General features: G+C 39.8%; 2 protein-coding genes across 2 annotated transcripts; one reads left to right on the plus strand and one right to left on the minus strand.

The window, feature by feature from the left end:
* Window positions 1-2,306: 2,306 nt before the first annotated feature.
* Window positions 2,307-5,533, minus strand: LOC143482172 (toll-like receptor 12). The gene has a single exon (XM_076980461.1). It carries the CDS (start codon window positions 5,332-5,334, stop codon window positions 2,497-2,499), a length of 2,838 nt encoding a protein of 945 aa, XP_076836576.1. The 5' UTR covers window positions 5,335-5,533; the 3' UTR covers window positions 2,307-2,496.
* Window positions 5,534-9,791: 4,258 nt separating this feature from the next.
* zw10 (zw10 kinetochore protein) lies at window positions 9,792-16,709 on the plus strand. The gene is made up of 18 exons (XM_076980228.1): window positions 9,792-9,925; window positions 10,844-10,928; window positions 11,063-11,360; window positions 12,140-12,274; window positions 12,372-12,473; window positions 12,657-12,734; window positions 12,836-12,995; window positions 13,188-13,334; window positions 13,452-13,646; window positions 13,762-13,898; window positions 13,976-14,158; window positions 14,242-14,474; window positions 14,796-14,867; window positions 15,018-15,181; window positions 15,290-15,420; window positions 15,549-15,680; window positions 15,773-15,975; window positions 16,153-16,709. Exons 3-18 carry the CDS (start codon window positions 11,256-11,258, stop codon window positions 16,271-16,273), a joined length of 2,298 nt encoding a protein of 765 aa, XP_076836343.1. The 5' UTR covers window positions 9,792-9,925; window positions 10,844-10,928; window positions 11,063-11,255; the 3' UTR covers window positions 16,274-16,709.
* Window positions 16,710-17,664: the final 955 nt, after the last annotated feature.

Consider the following 17,664-nt stretch of genomic DNA (forward strand, 5'->3'; position numbering starts at 1 on the left):
TTGTCTGAAGTACAGACATCCTCTGAAAGTGCTAAAAAATAAACAACCACAGTATTTGCCTTTAGTTATGCTTCCCATTAAACAACAAGAGCCAGAAAAATTTATTCAAGGTTTAAATATTAATTCATTATGTAAGATTACTGTATAGGTGTACCTATAGGAAACCAGTAAGAGGTTCTTTGACTGATAACTTGTCATATTCTCTTGTGTTTCTCCCAGTTTAAAAAGTATATGAACACACACACACACACACACACACACACACACACACACACACACACACACACACACACACACACACACACACACACAATACAGAATTATGCATTTCTTGCACAGCTGATGAAGGACCTACACTACCGTTCAAAAGTTTGGGGTCACTTAGAAATGTTATTTTTGAAAGAAAAGCAGTTATTTTTTTCAATTTAGCTAACAATAAATGCATCAAAAATACACTCTATACATTGGTAATGTGGTAAATGACTATTCTAGCTGTAAACGTCTGGTTTTTAATGCAATATCTACATAGATGTATGGAGAGCCATTTCCAACAACCATCACTCCAGTGTTCTAATGGTACATTGTGTTTGCTAACTGTAAGGAGGCTATTGGATATTTAGAAAACCCTTGAAAACCCTTGTGCAAGTAGGTTAGCACAGCTGAAAACAGTTTTGCTGATTAGAGAAGCTTCCTTTAAGCTAGTTGAGAATCTGGAGCATTACAATTGTTGGTTAGATTAAACTCACAAAATGGCCAGAAAAAGACAACTTTCAATTGAAACTCGACAGTCTATTCTTGTTCTGAGAAATGAAGGCTATTCCATGCGAGACATTGCCAAGAAACTGAAGATTTCCTACAATGGTGTGTACTACTCCCTTCAGAGGAGAGCACATACAGGTTCTAACCAGAGTTGAAGGAGAAGTGGAAGACCCCGCTGCACAACTGAGTAAGAAGACAAGTACATTAAGAGTACATTAAGAGTTTCAAGTTTGAGAAATCGACGCCTCACAGGTCCTCAACTGGCAGCTTCATTAAATAGTACCCGCAAAACGCCAGTGTCAACATCTACAGTGAAGAGGCGACTCCGGGATGCTGGCCTTCAGGGCAGAGTGGCAAGGAAAAAGCCATATCTGGCTAATAAAAGAAAAAGATTAATATGGGCAAAAGAACACAGACATTTGACAGAGGAAGATTGGGAAAAAGTGTTATGGACCGACAAATCAAAGTTTGAGGTGTTTGGATCACACAGACGAACATTTGTGAGACGCAGAACAACTGAAAAGATGCTGGATGAGTGCCTGACACCATCTGTCAAACATGGTGGAGGTAATGTGATGGTCTGGGGTTGCTTTGGTGCTGCTAAAGTGGGAGATTTGAACAAGGTAAAAGGGATTTTGAATAAGGAAGGCTATCACTCCATTTTGCAACACCATGCCATACCCTGTGGACAGCGCTTGATTGGAGCCAATTTCATCCTGCAACAGGACAATGACCCAAAGCACACCTCCAAATTATGCACAAACTATTTAGAGAAGAAACATGCAGCTGGTGTTTTATCGGTAATGGAGTGGCCAGCGCAGTCACCAGATCTCAACCCCATTGAGCTGTTGTGGGAGCAGTTTGACCGTATGGTACGAAAAAAGTGCCCATCAACCCAATCAAACTTGTGGGAGTGGCTTCTGGAAGCATGGGGTGAAATTTCTCCAGATTACCTCAGCAAATTAACAGCTAGAATGCCAAAGGTCTGCAATGCTGAAATTGCTGCTAAGGGAGCATTCTTTGACGAAAGCAAAGTTTAAAGTAGAAAATTATTTCAAAAAAAAAAAAAACATTATTTCTACCTTGTCAATGTCTGGACTATATTTCTATTCATTTTGCAACTCATTTGATAAATAAAAGTATGAGATTTCAGGGAAAACACAAAATTGTCTAGGTGACCCCAAACTTTTGAACGGTAGTGTATGTTCAAGTACATTTATTGATGTGTTTATTAGCTGTGTTCAAGTGCATTTACTGACATGTGTTCAAGTGCATTTCCAGGTTAGAAAGCATAGAAGATCATTTGAGGCTATAGTATGAATATAGTACAGACACATTTATTGTTTGAAGAATATCAAACAAGCTTAAGACTGAGCTAAGCTAATCCATGTTAAAAGGAGGAGGAGGAGTCTAGAAATAGGAGCATAGGGTGTAAAGGGCATATCCAAATACAAACACTCAATATATGTTTTGAACATTGATACAAAAATACATGGAAACGATGTAAAAAAAAAAAGTGCAATTACATAATCAGACACAAGAACATGGAGAGGTTAACCAATATTTTAAACTTTTTAATAGTCATTGCAACAGGCCTTGCGGTCCTTCTCCATAATTGTTCAAATCAAAGGCATCAAAGGACAACTCTGAATGTATTTGTTTGAATAATTAACTTCTCTGTGGAAAAGCACCAAATTTAGAATAATACATATTATGGAAAATACCAAATGATCAACTCTATGTAGCAGGTTCAGGTGCAAGCTTTGTCCAAAGTTTGTCCCAGAATGCATTGCGTTGAGCTGGGTCTTGTGGCCAGTCTATGTAGGTCTTGGTCTTCATCAGTCGGGCAAGTCTGTGATGCACACTTATTAGATCAGAAGGAATTGTTTCCAGGAAGACCAGGACAAGAATGTCCTTGTGTTCAGCCAGCAACCTGTAAGTAGCCAAGCGCATCTCCACTGAACACCAGTTACTGCGGAGGTAGTTGCGGCTAACCAGGCAGAGAGTGTATCTGCTTCTGTAGAGGCTGTCTGTAATGTTCTCCACAATGGCTTTTCCTGGCTGGAAATCCCTGCTGTGAAGGCACAGCCTGAGGAAAGGGGGTCCTCTTTGCTCCAGGTTGGGCAGAAGCTCATCAACCACCCAGCGCTCATCCCTCCCACAGTAGGACACAAATACATCAAAACTATAATGTCCTCCTTTGTTCGCCCTGGTGGCCTCCTCCAACCAGCCTCGAGCTATGTGGAAGAAGACCAGCAGGTATTCACCAGCCAGCTGATGGAGCAGCACCACCAGCATGAAGAACAGTATTCCCACCAAAGAGCAAACAAAAAACAGAAACTCAACATCCAGAACACAGTGGTCCTGAACATATTTGGACAACAGTTTAGTTTCATCAGCACTTTTACATGGCAACTTTTCTACTGAGCACCATGAAAGAAACACCTGAACATGCTGTTGGTATTTTGCCCATTCAGTCATCCAGACATTTTCACAGCTACAGTGAAGAAGCGGATTTTCCATAACAAGATATCTAAGGTTATGTAGGGGCTCCAGAAAGCTCTCTGTAACACTATAAGCATTATCTATGTTCAAATACAATAATTTAAGTGACTGCAGATCTCTGCTCAAGTCATTATCCAGCAAAGGTATCCAGCAGGAGGAAAATCGCAGGAATTCCAGACTGGACAAATTGTGGAAAATCACATTAAGACTAGGCTGCAGAGACAAATCTACATTTTTAAGGACTAGACTCTTCAGGTGGACGAGCTGGTTCAAATCAGTCAAATCCATTTGTGTTGTCTTGTGCTGTAATGTGATTTCTAGGTGCTTTAGAGACTTGAGGAACCGAGCAGGAAACGACTGACCACACAGCATACGGTCTGTCTCTACAGTTAACTGGGCAAGAGATTCAAAAAGTGGACCCTCACAATCATGAAAAGTGACAGACTGGCCAATAACATGCAGGTGTAGATCTGCTATAGGTTTGCTGTCTTTGCCTAATATCAATATTATTGGTCTTATTCCAGATTTCATGTACAAGTAAGTCAGATTTTCAGGGAAAATTCCAAATATGAAACTAAGGTTGATCTGGACATGTGAAGATTCAATAGATTGATACTGAAAGAGTCCCAGTTGTAAATCTTTTATGGATTTTAAATGCATAAATGTTAATTCTTCAAGAACAATTAAATGATTGTGTGTAAGTAGGAGAGTTTCTAGATTTAACAAGCCAAAAAATGTATATGCTGTAAGGTTTGATATTTTGTTCCAAGACAGGTCTAAAAATTTTACAAAAACATTGTTGGTAAATGAAAAGTCCTCTATATATTCAATTTCACTGTTTCTCCAGGTCAGATCCTCAAGCTCTCTTAAGCAACTGAACTGCTTGCAGCTGATATTTCTGATTTTGCTTGATATAATGAACACCGAGTGTAGTTTAGTGGCAATAACTTGCTGATTTTCACAGAGTGCCAAAATGTTTTTAATATGCTTCTCACTCACTTTCCACTCCACCACCGTTAATGTAATGAGATTTCTCAGAGCACCAATTAATGTAAAATTTAAAGACTCATGTTGAAAGTTCACTGATCTAATTTCAAAGTGTAAAAGCATTGAACAGTTCTCTAAATTGGGCAGAAAGTAATCAGTTATATCAAAGAACGATACTGTCAGTCTTGTGGTCAAAAGTTTTGATGCAGCTTTACAGACACTTTCTAACTGATGTAAACTGTGCATAGAAGTTAACAACAGAAAATCAACTTTTTTCATTTCAGCTCTTAAAGCATTAAATTCTTTCCAGCCGATTGCTAAACTCGACAATTTCTGAAAGTATTTTAAGGCAGTTTTATCCAACACTGTTACATGTAAAAAATTGAGATTGATATGCTCAAATGAAAATTGTTTAACAACAAATGATGTCCCATTAGTGAATGTGCACTTTGGATGCCCAAGAGTAGTTTTCGGTATTTCCACAGTTAATTCTTTTAGTGTAGATGACACAAGTGTTAATCTGCACAGCAACTCAGAAAAGTCATCTGTGTTGTCTGTGATTATCAGCTGTTCCAACTTCATAAGCCCTCTAAAGACATCTACCCCCATTTTTGACACTTTGCACGTAATAATTATCAAGGTTCTTAGATTCTGAAGGTCACTGAGGACCTCAGAGGACAGTGAAAATGTTGAGGGTCTCAAACAATCAAAAAACAAAGTTTGCAAACGTGATAGATTTTTAAAGGCTCCAGGTAATATATCAGGCATTTCACCAAATATTCCTAAGTATTGAAGGTTCTTAAATCTTGACAGAGATTTTGATTGTACACTTGAACCCTTCACAAAGTCCAAACAGAGAGCTTCTACTTTGGATGGAACTCTGAACAAATCCATTATCACATTGCTGATGTTTTGACAGTGTCCCGTTAAGTTGCTTTTTGGACACGCAGTTACTGAGCCAAAATCCACATAGTCTTCATACAAAAAACATTTCTCAGACACCCAACACAACCCATGGACCACAAGGTATGTGAAAACAACAAAAAAATGCATCTTTCCTATAAACAGATTACCGTGCGTCATCCCAGAGATGCCACAAACTGACTTCTAATTATTAGCAAATCGTTGTGTTGCGTTGTGCTGAATAATTCCAGATAGCTTATTGTAATAGCTGTAATTCCACAAATGTGTTTCCATAGAAACATCTGTAGTTTCCTGCAGTTGAATGCTTTCTTGAAAGAGGAAACTTTGCAAAGATGTTTACTGAGGCATTCCGGGTTGAGAAAAACCCGACAATGAATTTCAAATGAGCAGTGAGCCCTTTAAGGACATCAACACTTTCACATCCTCTATTTCATCTTCCGGTTCTCTTCTCATGTACAGTATTTCATCTGACAACAGCAGGAGTGGTTTATCATATTTTTAAAAAGTTTTTACAGTAATTTCTGCAGTGGATAAGATTGTAGTAGCTTCATTCTCCTCATGCAAAAATAGCTTTCTCTCTATCAGTGAGTGTTGTAGCTGACAGACGAGTTGTTTGCCTTTGTGCGGTTGTGCTTAGTGTGGCTATAGAGGCGGAACGGTTTTTCTGGGCGCGGGTTGCTCGTAGACAGCTGCTGATGTCATACTCTTCGCTCTTTTTTCTTTTCTTGGTTTCAAGAGCACGTGTCCACCTTAAGCCTTCCCCGTGTTTAAGTCATTCTTTGTATGCTCAAGTTCATTTTCCAAGATAAATTTAATACTACTAAAGAGATGTTCATCTGCACAGCAAAGGTCCAGTGTTGAATTAACTCCCACAGAGTTCATTTTAACACTTTTTGAGGGTTTATATAGCTCCACACTCTGCAGAGTTTAATTAACACTTTCAAAATAGTTAAATTATTTAACACTTAGTGAGAGTTACTTTGCTAACTCTCAAAACAAAGTAACTTTTTTTTTACAATTTCAGTAGTGTTAATTTCATTACCTAAATAGTTAGCTATTAACATTATTAAAATGTTAAAATTAGAATAATTTATTCCCATACATTTTTTGCTTTTTTTCCTCTTGAGGTCGTTCAAAGTTGAACTAAAACATTGTGAAAGAAGGTACAACATACAAACTTTCATCTCTAACACTATATGAACTTTGAATATTAAAACCATTGTAGTAATTAAGCTCAGATGTGACCAGCAATAGTGCGCAAGTAAAAGAAGGATGCAATCACCTTCTCAGCCACCGTAGTGCTAGGCAAAACAAGGAAACAGCTTTGACTATGTACAGGCATGCAAGCCTAGGCTACAGAGGGTTGTGTAGTATGGAAAAGATTCCATGCCAATTCGAAATGTAATCGCTACTAGGCAAAAATGGAAATGCAATCCACAAAATGCATTGCTTTTCCATACAAACATGCAGAATACGTGCCACAATGAAATGCAAAAGCACTATTACATTACGTTTCAATGCACTTTATCTCTTTATTGAAAAACAATACACAAGAATTACCATTCAAAACCAAACCGCTGAATTTGTGCCAGAATTGAATATAATACAGCTCGAAATGTAATCACGGCACAGAGGTATTGCTTTTCACCGTACGGTATTTCTGACATAAATGTCTCCTTTAAATGTAATGATCATGAGATTGATTTAAACACTGATGTGATGAAAACATGCCACAATGAAAAGTAAAAGCTCCAGTGTGTGTGGATTTGTATTTAAAGAAAGAAACGCTGAATTCGTGCCAGAAGCCACCTTGAAATGCAATCGACTGAATGTCATTGTATTCCACTGTGTGTCTCCCAGAATGAAATCTAATCACTGTCCAATAGGAACGCTCGCCTGCATTTGGGGCGGGGCTTAGACTTCAGTCAGAAGCAATCGCTCATAGTTGGACTTGAAAGCAGCAGAAATGTCTTTTCACGACAGAATAAAAGAGGAAATAAACAGTCTAATTGGACAAATTGAGGCTGGTGCAGTTACAGACGACGATGTGCTTAACTTAATTAAGCTGAAGGTGCTGAACAATATTGAAAATGGACCTTGAAAGCAGAATTGTATAATCCAGGTTCAGAAAGTAAAAGTCCTCACCAGGATTTTGCTCAGGCTTGCTAGATTTCTAATTAGTGCAATCCAGGTAAATTTAGTGGAATCAACACAATCCAGGAAGCCTGAGCAAAATCCTGGCGAGGACTTTTACTTTCTGAACCTGGATTATACAACTCTGCTTGAAAGTGTCGTACATGTGCTTGAATTCCACCTTGTAAAGGTGGATGAACCCTGCAAACAGAGCTGAAGAGCGGAACGCGACCTCGACCCGCCACAGCGGAGCCCCCGCGATTACTACCCGTATTTTCCAGATTATAAACACCCTTTGAACCATGCGACTTATAATGAGGTGTGGCTTTTCTGCAGATGTTTCGTCACCCGTCAGGGGTGGAACATAAAGTTAATCAGGTGGTAGGACAAAGTTGTAAATCAAAGAAGAAAGTGCTCATTTTCATTTAACACATGCAAGCAGCAGGCACAACAGAGAATTTTTTTCAAACGAACGTGTTGTGCCGAATTCAGAGTCCCCTCGTTTGCACACGCATAAATATTCCGGAGTTACAGTGATTTTAACTTAGTTCATTGAGCACTCTAGTTTTGTCCTAACTAGATATTTAGACATAATACTGCTGTAATACTGCAAAGTTGTGGTCAGAGGTGAACTTCGTATAGCCAGTGTGTATTTTATTTAAAATAATTAACACCCTTGAGCCAGTGTGGCTTTGGACATAGATAATTCCGTGCCGTTTGCTGTGATGGATAATTAAAGTCTAGCTCTTATTTATGCATAGAAACGTAAATCGAGAATATAATCTGTAGCGTCTTTATGCACAGATAAACGAGGGGAGTCTGAATTCGCCACAACACTGAAAGCCAAATCTGTCGCACATGAAATGCTACACGCACCGTTCAGAAACTGATCAGTTCAGTTAAATGTATTCAGTTCAGTAGATATATGCGGCTTTTAGAAAATATGATATATATATATATATAGGAGGAAACTCTGAAAATTTAATAAATAAAACTTTTAATAAAAGTCCTCACCAGGATTTTGCTCAGGCTTCCTGCATTGTGTTGATTCCACTAATTTTACCTGGATTGCACTAATTAGAAAATCTAGCAAGCTTGAGCAAAATCCTGGTGAGGACTTTTACTTTCTGAACCTGGAATTGACACCTCTGGTGATATGTGGGCCCTGGGGAGTGGTGGCTGTTGGGGGGTATCTGGGGTGGGCTAGGAGCGCTTGGTTTCGGACTCAGACCAGCTTATCTTCTTGATGAATGTTGTACGATTGGAATGGTTTAGTATTAGAGGGAGATTGTATGTGGGTGTATATATGTGTGTAGATGGGTGTGTAGATGTGTGTGTAGGTGTATGTGTAGATACATATATGAGTGTGTTGCACATATGGGATGAAGGTGTGTGGGTGTATATGTGTGAGGGTGAATATATGGGAGGAATGTGTGTGAGTGTATATGTGTGTGAGGGTGTATACATGTGTGTGGGTGTATATGTGTGAGGGTGAATATATGGGAGGAATGTGTGTGAGTGTATATGTGTGTGAGGGTGTATACATGTGTGTGGGTGTATATGTGTTTGGGTGAATGTGGATGTCTAATGTTGTATGAATGGTATGGCTGAACAGGCTACTCTCTGTGGTGGGGGTGGTGGGGGTCTGGGCTTGGATGCGATGGTGGCGTGTGGTGTCTCCCTGGTCTCCCCGGGTTGACCTCTTCCTGCCTCGAGCTGGGGGGCAAACGCTGTGCCTAATAATGGTCCTTTTCCAGGGGACCATTTCTTCTGGACCTACATACCCCCCCCCCCCCCCCCCCCACCTCCACCCCCCACACGTACAAACACACACAGTACTCGTACATTTAGGATCCTGGGGGGCAGGCATGTTATCCAGAGGTTGACGAGGTGGGCCTGCTGTCATGGCCTCACCCATCTCCTCACCACTGTCTGTCCCTCAGTTTTTTACTGCACTTTAGACATTGAGGGCTTAAAGGGGATGGTGTGGATAAACACTGACCAGTGGCCCGGGGTTTTGCCCACGTTTGTCCCAGTACTTGCCCACATAGTATCACGCACTACCATACATTCATATAGACCAACATCTACACACAGCCCTGCTGGGGCGGGCATGCGGGGTTCACTGGGAAGTGCAGCCCTGGGACTCCATTGCTCCTGGAGGGGCCGCGGGCGGGTGGGATTCCCTGGTCTCTCATATGGCAGCCAAGGAGGTGTGTAAGGAAAACTTTCAGTAGCAATCATTCACACCTGACACACGCCTCATTTACATAATACTGGAAGCAAGAAGGGCTATTCACACCTGCCATTTGGCAGTGCTTTGGTAATTCTAAACAATTTGGGACAGCCCATATGATGATGTCATGTCTTTGGAAGCTTCTGATAGGTTTACAGTATTGGCAACATCTGAGTTAAGTGGAGACACACCTGTGGATGTATTTTAAGGCACACCTGAAACACACTGCTTCTTTGTGTAACATCATGGGAAAGCTAAAAGAAATCAGCCAAGATATCAGGAAGAGAATTGTGGACTTGCGCAAGTCTGGTTCATCCTTGAGTACAATTCCCAGATGCCTGAAGGTGCCTTGTTCATCTGTACAAACAATTATACACAGAGGTGTGTAGAGTATTCAACAATTTTACTGAAGTAAAAGTACTATTACTTGAACCAAATGTTACTCAAGTAAAAGTAAAAGTATGCATCCAAAAATGTACTTGAGTAAAAGTTAAAAGCTACTCAAGTAGTGAGTAAATGCATGAAGTGCTGGAAACAATGACTTTTAATGATAACAAAAATAATTCATTATAAATAAATATAATAAAAATTATTTATTATAAATAATATGTATTTTTGTTTGTTGCTAATTATTAGGTCTGTGTAACTTCAATGTGTTCCACAAAGGCACTAACTGATGAGACTGTCAGCCAATACTGAAGCAACATCTCAAGTAATCAGTCAAGAAGTTACAGCTTTGGCGCAAATGCGTCTTCCAAATGGACAATGACCCGAAGCATACTACCAAACTGGTTACAAAGTGGCTTAAGGATAACAAAGTCAATGTTTTGGAGTGGCCATCACAAAGCCCTATTGAAAATTTATGGGCAAAGCTGAAAAGGCATGTGTGAGCAAGGCGGCCTACAAACATGGCTCAGTTACACCAGTTCTGTCGGGAGGAATGAGCCAAAATTCCTGCCAACTATTGTGAGAAGCTTGTGGAAGGATATCCAAAACACTTGACCCAAGTCATACAGTTTAAGGGCAACCGTAACTAATACTAATGAAACGTATTTAAACTTTTGATTTTGAAGAAAGTAATAAAAACTGCCTTAAAAGTCTCTCTCATTATTCTGGCAGTTAGCAAATAGAAATTATTTTGGTAATCCTAATTGACCTAAAACAGGAAGAATTTATTCTGATTTCATGCGAGACGGTGAGAAAAAAAAATGCACGTGTCTTTTTATATAGTGTATGTAAACTTCCGTTTTCAAATGTATGTCACTTCAACATGAGACATTGTTTTTTTTTTTTTTACAGGTAATTAACAGGAGTATCTTTCTGTTGTTGCTTGAGATGGGAAGCCTATTGGAGGGGGACATTTTTCTTTTTTACCATTAGAGATGTATGTGCTTCTTCTATTAGTGTGGTTTTATGTCTAATTTGCTTGTTGAAATACTTCATATTGTTAGTTTTATACATGTTTAGTGGACATATGTGGTTCCGTTATGGTTGTGTTATATTTTATGTGTTTAACAGCTTCGTTTTAAATAAGAAACCGAGCTGCTCTGTGGTCCATCCCGACGTCTTGCACGAATCGTGCACCGTCGCGAGCGAGGGCTCGCGCAGTCGGTTCGACGCGACTCCCAGCTGAAGTTGCGCGCGCAGTATGGCGGGCGGCGGTGTGGTTTGACTGACCAGCAGCTCCGGCTTCAAACACCAGTCGTCGGGGATGGCGTCGTTTGTGACAGAAGTACTCGCGAGTTCGGGCAAACTGGAAAAAGACGACCTCGCCTCTAAAATTTCCAAACTGTCGCGGAAAGTGGAGGAAACGAAGGTAAACAAACTCGTAAACAAACCCGCTCGCTTGGTTAGCTAGCTAGCTGTCTACTGCTATCACGGCAGCTGTCGTCTGATGGGCAAAACTAGCCGGCTATGCTAGCTAGCTACGTTAGCACGTTTACGTTAGCTGTCGTAGTTTTCGCCTCTAACGTTCAGCTACGTTTGGTAATGTTCATTCACCGTTATATCTAATATAATAGTATAATTAAACAAATAGATTAGTCGCTGGCGACCTTATGACTGAATAGGCGCTAGCTAAGTCTGAGGTTGTATCTAGCTAGTCCTGTTTATATATTCTGTTTGTGTTTAAAGAACGCTATCGAGCTAAATATTTAACTTAACATGTCTATCAAACTGTAGATTTAGTCAGTTGTCGCCAGTAGCTATTTTAATGCCATTGGGTAACTTGGCTAACTAGCTAAGCTAACTTTAAATTGGCATATGAGATTCAATTGTCCAAATATTTAACTTGGGCCAATTGCAGCAACGTGGATCTTTTAAAGGTATGTTGGGTGAGTTGAGGCGCACAGGTCTGGGTCCACTGCCGGGGTTGTAGGCTGAACGTTTTCCCAGACACTAGTTGACGTGTCATTGTCAGGCTTGGTGCTGGAGAGCCAGGCAGCTTTTGCTCCAGTCCAAGTCTGTGATCTTAGACCTAGTAAAGTTCTGATGCAGCTCCCATCTCGTGCAAACAGGCTCCAAATAATAATAATGTTCTTGCAGTAGAGTCTGAACCCTCCTGACCACTAGTTTTGTCTTTTTTTATATTAATAGGAAGAAGTCTCAGATATTATAAATAAGAAATACAATGAGTTCATACCTAGTATGGAGGCAGCCGAAGAACTCATGGACCAGGTGGAGTCTGTATCCAAAGAGATTGATCTTCTGAAAAATTGCATTGAAAACGAGGTATAATTGTTGTCTATTCTAAATAATAACTGGTATCTGCATGTTTAATTGTTAGAAAGCCTCAACATCTTGTTCCACATCAAATGGTTGTATGCAGGTTCAGCAGAACCTTCATGAGGCTGTAACAGAATATGCCAAGCTTAAGCAGCGTCTGGAGAAGAACACTGCAGTCATCAGCATGCTCCAGCATCTACAAGAGGTGAGTGCACTTAGCATTCATAGGAAGTCCCTTTTGTACACAAGATAATGTCAAATCCAACTTGGTTATTTGTTTAATATATTTGAATTTTATTATGTTGTTTAATGTACATTTCATATCCTTTAGATGTTCTGTTTGTTTGTAACAGATGTGTGATAAAATAACTCGTTTATGTTTCTGCAGTTTGACACTGCAATTGAGGAATATCACAAGACCTTGCAGGAGAAGAAATTTGAGACAGCAGCCAAACAACTTGGAAAGGTACACAATAGAGGATAAACTAATTTATATATATATAATTTTTTAAATATATAATAAGTATTTATTTTTCCCCCTCACTCCGTCTTTCCCTGTTCTTCAAGGCACGTGTCAGTGTTGAAGCCTTGAAAGCTTGGGAGAGTTCAGATATGCCTTTACTTCGGGCCCTCAGCTCAGAGATCACCATACAGAGAGAGAACCTCATTTACCATCTTGGAGAGGAGTGGAAGAAGCTTGCAGTGTGGAAATTGCCCCCTGCCAAAGGTAAAAGTACTTCATCTAAATATCAATGTCAAAAACTAACCAAGGTCAGAGTGGTCTAAAATAATTCCAGTCTAATTCCAGTTCCAATTCATTATTTCAAAATGTACCGAAACTGCATTATATTTACTGTATGTTATTGGATTTTACTGTATCGGTCGTATTTGTCGAGACTCAAATATAGATGTTTTGCAGAGCTGACTGGAGCTCAGTCGTTCCTGACAACAGCGCTTCATTTGGATGGTGGAGGATCTAAGGAGGACACACCCATTCCTCTTCGTTCCAGTATACTCCAGGCCCTTGCTATTCAAGGAGAGCTTCAGAAAAAAATCAAACTCTTTGGTACGAATAAGATATAATAAGACATTTATTATTTTTCTGTGTATAATTCAGTTATTCCTATCCTGTGTTTTGTTCGAAAGTATGGTTCCCGTTGTTGATGCAGTGTTGCACCTGCAGGCCAGTTGTTACTGAAGTACATGCTGAAGCCTCTGATCACGTACCCGTCTCTGCTGGTGGAGGTGTGTGAGCGAGCGGAGCAAGGCACCGTTTTGAGTCTGCAGAGCGACGAGCACCAAGCGGATCACCCGGTTCCCTCCTGCGTCTATGCCAAAATCCTCACCGTGCTCAAGCCCCTGCACACACACCTTTTTGGTATATGCAGGCATTTCCTTAGAGTGGAGTTCTATTTTATTCTATAAATATTGTCATGGTTCTTGGGGGATTTTTATTAGGTATCTTTTTTTTTTTTTTTTTTTTGTGCACACAGATATAACTGTAGGTGATAAGAAAGTGTCTGCTATACTGGGAGACCAGATCTGGGAGGAGATGTCAGACTGTATCATCAGGGAATGCTTATTGTATTCCATACCAAATGACAGCAGTCAGCTAGCAGAGTATGATACGGTAAGAAGCTATGTATGTTATGTGTAGTTTTATTTTGTTGGATTTTTTTTTTATCTTTTTTTACTTCTGATCTTTAGGTGATCAAGGAAACTGAGGATTTTGAAGTTCAGTTAAAAGAGATGGGATACTTTGCAGGAGACTCAACAGATCTCTTGAAATATGCAAGAAATGTCAACTGCCATTTTGCTAGCAAAAAATGCCAAGATGTCATAGTTGCCGCACGAAAACTAATGACTTCGGAGATGCACAATACCGTTAAGGTAAGATCTGTGCTCATGATTAATGTCTGTAGTTGTAGGAAAAGATCTTTCTCCGAGTGCTGTCAATCTTCTATTCTCTTTAGATCTCTCCTGACTACAAGCTTACTATCCCCAAACTGCCAAGCCCAGCAGGGGGCAGCAGAGAGAAGCAGGAGGGGAAGAAGAGCAGCCAGTCTGAGCAGATCCTGCAGAGTGAGAAGCAGCTGAGCCCACGCACTTTGTGCTTACCTGTGTGCCGCATCAGTGAATCTGTGCAGCAACTAGTGGAACTGGCTATCAAAACCCTGTCTGAGGCTGTGGGCAGCTCCCCCCAGTGGTATGTTGATGACATAGCGTCTGCTGTTGAGAAGTTTAGCTATTTTATTTTTACTTTTAATTCTGATTTTCAGTCTTAATCATTTCATTTTTGAGGTTTACTAAAATAAATCAATCGCCATCTGTCTGAAAGTGGTTTCTTTCGGGTAGCATTCACTCTGAAGTGTACTTTGGGCTTCATAACATCTGCAGGATTGTTTACATGCACAACATATGCTACGTAGCACACTTTTTCTGTTGAATTAAGGCTTGTACTTTGACGGAGTTTTGTTGAATGTTTCATTGCATTGTATCTTTTTATTTATTTATTTATTTTTAATAGTGCTGTACAGCTTTTCTACACAACCAGAAATATTTTTCACCTCTTCTATGATGTTGTTCCTACTTATCACAAGTGAGTTTTCTGGTTTTATATTCTCGTATTTATATTTGGTGACTGGCCAATTCTGAATACTTGAGTAGTGAGATGTTGAACAAATGCATGTTGCAATGACACTGTACATGTTTAAAATATCATCTGATGATTTGTTCTACCTTGATACAGGGACAACCTTCTAAAGTTTCCTCACTTGGCTGCCATTCATCACAACAACTGCATGTTCCTTGCTCACCATCTTCTGACTTTGGGCCACCAGTTCAGACCACATCTACCCCTGAAAGATGGAGTGGCCTATTTTGTTGAATTGGTTCCAGGCTTTAGAAAACTAGGTATGGGGACATGGAAATGAGCTTTTGTAATCTTTTATAACCAAAGATTATGTTCATACTGTAGAGTTTGATAATAAAGTATGTCTCCCTCCTGGTGTTTTTTCTCAGGTGCTCAGTGCTTTGTTGCACAGATGAATGTTCAGAAAGCAGAGATGTTGGAGAGACTGTGCACTGCCAGAAACTTCTCCAATTTGGATGATGAAGACAATTATTCTGCAGCCAGCAAGGCAGTCAGACAAGTGAGACCAAACACCAGTTTCTACGTGTTTTAAGTACAGCAGAATTGTCAATGTGCATGTCATTTGTTTTAGTGCATACATATACACAATGTTTTTTTCTTGATTGTGAACAATTTTGTGTGATGTAGGTAATTCATCAATTAAAGAGACTGGGGAAAGTGTGGCAAGATGTGTTACCTGTAAACATATACTGCAAATCCATGGGAACCCTCTTGAATACAGCAATATCTGAGCTAATTACCAAAATCATGATGTTGGAGGTGAGTCCTGTGGTGTTATCATTTGTTAATTTGTAAATTTTACAAAGTGCGTGAGACTTCAAAGGGGTAAATCAAAATGTTTCTCCTCATAGGACATATCTACTGAAGATGGAGCGCGTCTGCACACACTCTGTCAGACCGTCATCGAGGAGGGACCATTAGTTTTTACACCATGGCCAGAGGAGTCCAAAAACAAGAAATACCAAGAGGAAGTTCCAGTCTATGTGAAGAAGTGGATGACCTTTAAAGAACTCTCCATAGTACTGCAGGCTAGTCTGCAAGAGATAGTGGACAGGTGACGTGTAGAAAATAAAACCCTAAACGCTCTAGCCCTAAATTTTTATGCTGCTGATAATGCCTCATTTCTTCCAAACCAATCAAAATGTCTTATCAACGTGTTTTTTGATGAGCTGGTGGTTGCAATTTCATTTTTGTTCTCCCCCCCCCCCCCCCCCCCATGTCTCTCTTCTAGATGGGCCGAGGGCAAAGGACCTCTTGCTCAGGAGTTCTCCAGTAATGAAATGAAGAGCCTGATTCGAGCTCTGTTCCAGAACACAGACCGGCGAGCAGTAGCTCTGAATAAAATCAAGTAGACTCCAGCAACCATTGCACTAGATAACTGACTACATTGCTATGTAGCTGCTCTCCCTTCTTTGATGGATTGAATTTTTTTCTATTTTTCTATTATGCTTTAAAGTATTAAACAATAAATGCCTTAACCAAGCAGTGTGGATCAATACTTGATTCATATACAAATGGTTGTTTATTATAAGGGAATATTTTTGCAAGTTTTAGTAACTGTTACTATGCAACACTAAAATATGTGCCCTCTGTTGTAGGGTGGAGCTTGCTTGTCTGATTTTTTCCACCCTCTGTGTTCACAGTTAAATGTATATTCAGTGTACCAAAGAGGCTTCTTTTGGGGGTGCAGGAGGGAACTACTGTCTTCATCCTGTTTCATGAATTGGGTTTGCCAAATGTTTCATTAAACCAAGGAAATACGGAAATAAACTAACGTTCTCATCTATCTCAGAGTGCTTTGTGCTGTGAAGCTTTTTGAGAAATATACTTTGTTACGATTACACGAACTGCAATTAAACAGATTTGACTACCGCTGATCAAATACATTGGGGAACTCACTTTAGCGATTCGTCATTGCGACGTTTTTACGACAGCGTGGTCGGACAGCGGCCACTGAGGGTTGCCAGATATTCTCACATGAAAGCCTCCAACTTTGAAGTAGGAAGAAATGAATGGGAAACTGTCCAAATGCCTCATCACCTTATCGACGACTCAATGCTGTTTTGATTGCTATTAGAGGTTAATGAGCAGTTTAAAGGTATTTGGTGAGCACAATAAATAAATACGATACATACTCTTACATTAGCAAAATAAAGTTTATTTTCATTTAAACTCCGATAGTTGCATAAGCTTAATAGTGCCTCTATTTGATTTGTACAATACCTCAATGTAAATTAATTAATTTGCATGAAATGAGTCATCTGTAAGGATTTTTTTTACATTGCCGACAACTCCAGAGCAGGCTGGGCAGGGCTGGTGTTACACCAGATTCTGTGACTGTGTAGTTTTGTGACCACAGGGGGCGCTATTTCACAGTTTCTGTTCACAGGCACGAGCGCTTTACGAATGCTACGTAAACTACGCTAATGCGCTTCTTTCCTCGTTTTGTTGGCGTCCACGAGCCAAAAGATGACAGATCATTTACATTTCATCTTCTCTTAATTACATAAATGCACTTAAACAAGAATGTTTCGTTACACCATTTTACACGAAAATAGCAAGCTTCATCGTAAACAAGCTCTGTAAGATGCTGTCATTATGAATGGTAATTCTAAACATTTGGATAAAATGTTTAAATATAACCTAATTAAATGTTAGGGTTATTTTTTCATTGTTTTCTGTTATTGTGGAGTCACGGTGTACTGTGGGGTCACATATTCTGATGGTGGCCGTCAGAATTGGT

Source organism: Brachyhypopomus gauderio, chromosome 18, assembly GCF_052324685.1.
Source record: "Brachyhypopomus gauderio isolate BG-103 chromosome 18, BGAUD_0.2, whole genome shotgun sequence".
Lineage (NCBI taxonomy): Eukaryota > Metazoa > Chordata > Actinopteri > Gymnotiformes > Hypopomidae > Brachyhypopomus > Brachyhypopomus gauderio.

What these genes read in the sequence shown, in the direction of transcription:
- LOC143482172 (XM_076980461.1), bottom strand. Translation starts at nt 5,334, where the DNA reads ATGACGCACGGTAATCTGTTTATAGGAAAGATGCATTTTTTTGTTGTT.
- zw10 (XM_076980228.1), top strand. Translation starts at nt 11,256, where the DNA reads ATGGCGTCGTTTGTGACAGAAGTACTCGCGAGTTCGGGCAAACTGGAA. An exon ending in GAAATTGCCCCCTGCCAAAG is followed by an intron (nt 12,996 to 13,187) that starts GTAAAAGTACTT and finishes GATGTTTTGCAG; the next exon opens with AGCTGACTGGAGCTCAGTCG. An exon ending in CTGCAAGAGATAGTGGACAG is followed by an intron (nt 15,976 to 16,152) that starts GTGACGTGTAGA and finishes TCTCTCTTCTAG; the next exon opens with ATGGGCCGAGGGCAAAGGAC.